Here is a 3192-nt window from a genome sequence, read left to right on the forward strand (position 1 = left end):
GGCAAAGTACAGCTGGCCGGGGAAAAATCCACTTACTCGGATTTGTTGTTGACAAGGGCGTTCTGCGACCAAATCCAGAGAAACTGCAAGCCATACTCCAATACCCGCCGCCGAGCGACGTCAAAAGCTCGCAACGGTTTCTTGGCATGATTGCGTTTTATCGCCAGTTCATTCCCCAGTGCGCGAACATCTCTGTACCGCTCAATGAACTACTTCGCAAAGGCAAGAAGTGGTGTTGGGCGTCCGAACAACAGACCGCTTTTCAAACCTTGCTGACAGCATTAGCAGAAAATGCGTCTTTGCAACTCCTTGACCAAAACAAGCCGTTTGTGGTACAAACAGACGCTAGTGAATTCGGCTTGGGGGCGGTACTTCTGCAAGAGTGGGATCAAGTGTTGAGACCAGTGGCTTTCGCCAGTCACACTCTGACGCCAGCCGAACGCAATTATTCCGTCACCGAAAAGGAATGCCTAGCGATTGTGTTCGCGCTGAAAAAAATTGACATGTTTCTAGACGGAGCATGCTTCACCATTCAGACTGACCACCAAGCTCTCTCCTGGCTTCAGAGGCTTCAAAACCCAGCAGGACGACTCGCTCGTTGGGCACTCGCGCTGCAACATTATGACTACTCCATCGAATACAAGAAAGGCACCACTAATACAGTTGCTGACGCGCTGTCACGCGCTCCCCTTTTTACTGATACACAGGTGGAAAACGAAGAAAGTATGGTGGTTGCAGCAGTGCAGGGCCCCACCAACGACCGTTGGGGATCGTTGGTGAGCCAGCAGGACTTGGTTGCGGCCCAGCGGAGCGATGGTCTATGTCGCAAAGTCATCGACAAGCTCTCGACAACAGACTCTCCAGAAGCTTCCCGGAACGACGAGGTTGACAGCTACTTGCTTGGAAATCATGGTATTCTGCTGCGATACATTCCCCAGGCAGACGACGACTCAAAACAAACTCCTTTCCGAGTTGTCGTTCCCCGCAAGTTGCGTAAGTTGTTCATCGGCTACTACCATGACTCCGCTCTGGCGGGTCACTCGTCTGGGCAAAAAACCTATGAAAAGTTATGTCGCACAGCAACTTGGCCGGGAATGTGACAAGATGTACTTCGGTACGCTCGCTCCTGCCCCATATGCCAGAAGACCAAACCACGTGGAGGCCTGCCGCTTGGAACAATGACATCCGTCCATAGCACCTCGCCGTGGCAAATCGTTGCATGCGACGTGATGGGGTCGTTTCCTCGAAGTCCTCGAGGCAACCAGTTCTTGTTGGTAATTACAGACCACTTCTCAAAGTGGGTCGAGTTGTTTCCTTTGCGGAAGCTAACCTCTCAAAAGGTGTGGGAATGCCTCCTGGAAGTGTTCACGAGGTTTGGTTTCCCCTCGCAGTTAATCACGGACAACGCGACGTATTTCACCAGTAAGGTTTTCCGAGATTCTTGCCACGCCTTGGGAATACGTCACACCCGCACCTCTTCTTACCACCCGCAAGCGAACATTACGGAACGGGTCAACCGAAACCTTAAATCGATGCTCATTGCTCACACTGGCCGTCACAAGGACTGGGACAACAAGCTTTCCGAGATGGGCTTCGCAACGCGGACAACGATTAACAGATCTACCGGTTTCACGGCAGCGCAACTGAATTTTGGCAGAGACCTCAAGTTTCCTCTCGACAGTTAGCTCCAACCCACGCAGAATCGCACTGATAAATCCCCCGCGACATTCGCGGCTGACCTTCGCAAGCGGCTAACAGAGTCCGTCCGGGAGGCCCGCGAACATCTCGACATCTCCCGACTCGACCAGACGTCCCAGTACGACAAGCGCCGACGGGACGTACAATTTTCCATGGGTGATCTTGTGTTGAAGCGAACACATCCACTTAGTGATGCGTCGAAGGGCTTCACCGCCTCACTTGCACACAGGTGGGATGGCCCGTACACCGTGGTGGGTAAGTCTAACCTGTCGTATGTGCTGAAAAACTCTTCCACAGGTGCATCGTACGGTCCGGTGCACGTGTCCGAACTAAAGCGGTATTTTTCGCGCGAGGATACAGCCAACGGGAATCAGCGAGAAGACTGCCGCGGAAAGCGCGCGACACATGAGTATTCCCCGTCACCACGATACAATCTGCGCATGCGTCACTAACTACTGGCTCATTTGTGTTTTCTTTGCTTTTGCCTGCAGAAGATGTCTCGGCACTCTCGTCTCGAGTGGTCCGACCAGCCTCAAGTGCTCGTCGGCACGCCCCGCACCTCCGTCCCGGCCCCCTTTCAGGGGCTCACAATCGCAGAACGTCACCCGGTAGAACCACGGCCGGTATACACCCAGGAAGAACTGGCTGCGCTGTGTGAAGTGTGCCAAGTGCCGGAAATCAGCTGGCGTCAACACCGTGCCGGGGCTCTCCACAGAGAGCGTTCAAGAGCCTTGCGCGCCAACCGCCCGGAGGGCAACAACAGCCAGGACGCCCTGGAAGAAGCCTTGGCAATGTTGCGGCGGTTGCGCCCAGTCCAGCGGCGCCAAGCAATGGACGCAATCCTGGACTCCGAGGACTGTGTGTAAACGAGTCTCGGACATTTTTTTTTTCTCCCTTTTCTTTCGTTTATTTTTTCTCTCTCTCTCTCTCTCTTCGTGTAGCAAAGAACCAAGAACTTTTTTTTTCCAAGGGGGGGAGAAGTGTGGGGATTCTCCCCTGTGAGCGCCCACGTTAGGCCGTTCAAACTGCCGCGCGCCACCTCTCCTGCCATCTGGGAACACACGGCAGAAAGACTGTGCGATGGAGGGGGGGCGTGGCACATTTTTGGGCACGCTAGATAAGGGCAGCGGCGCTTGGTAGCGGGGGGAGTTGCCGGCCGGGAGCGCCGCCGGTGACAAGAGAGAAGCCACCGCCGTCAGCCACCTCGAAGAAGACGCACGTCAGCAAGGCCCGCCGTTCGTCCCGCCGTACCGTAAGCCCTGGGACCCTGAAGTGCTTTTGTTATGTGCTTGGCTGATTGTATCCCCTGTTCCATTTATATTTCATTTTCCACTGCTTGAGTAAAGCGCAATTGTTCCTCTTGCAATGTTCTGTGCGTGATGTTTTGACGAGGCCGTTGCCTGAACCCCCCTCGGTAGGCAGAACTACCTACAATGTCAAGAAAGCGCGGAAGCGTAAGGGAAAGCACAGAGAAAACAAGATGACCACGAGCAG

General features: G+C 54.3%; 1 protein-coding gene across 1 annotated transcript; it reads left to right on the top strand.

The window, feature by feature from the left end:
• Window positions 1-371: 371 nt before the first annotated feature.
• Window positions 372-2564, top strand: LOC144163747 (uncharacterized). Its single transcript, XM_077694482.1, has 4 exons — window positions 372-993; window positions 1619-1626; window positions 1701-1949; window positions 2190-2564. Exons 1-4 carry the CDS (start codon window positions 504-506, stop codon window positions 2562-2564), a joined length of 1122 nt encoding a protein of 373 aa, XP_077550608.1. The 5' UTR covers window positions 372-503.
• The last annotated feature ends 628 nt before the right edge of the window (window positions 2565-3192 follow it).

The sequence above is a fragment of the Haemaphysalis longicornis genome, unplaced genomic scaffold (assembly GCF_048455015.1).
Source record: "Haemaphysalis longicornis isolate Haplotype H1 unplaced genomic scaffold, Haemaphysalis longicornis Haplotype H1 scaffold_13, whole genome shotgun sequence".
Classification (NCBI taxonomy): domain Eukaryota; kingdom Metazoa; phylum Arthropoda; class Arachnida; order Ixodida; family Ixodidae; genus Haemaphysalis; species Haemaphysalis longicornis.

Coding starts and splice junctions, on each gene's coding strand:
- LOC144163747 (XM_077694482.1), top strand. CDS start 504: ATGTTTCTAGACGGAGCATGCTTCACCATTCAGACTGACCACCAAGCT. Junction 1,950..2,189: donor GGGATGGCCCGTACACCGTG/GTGGGTAAGTCT, acceptor TTTTGCCTGCAG/AAGATGTCTCGGCACTCTCG.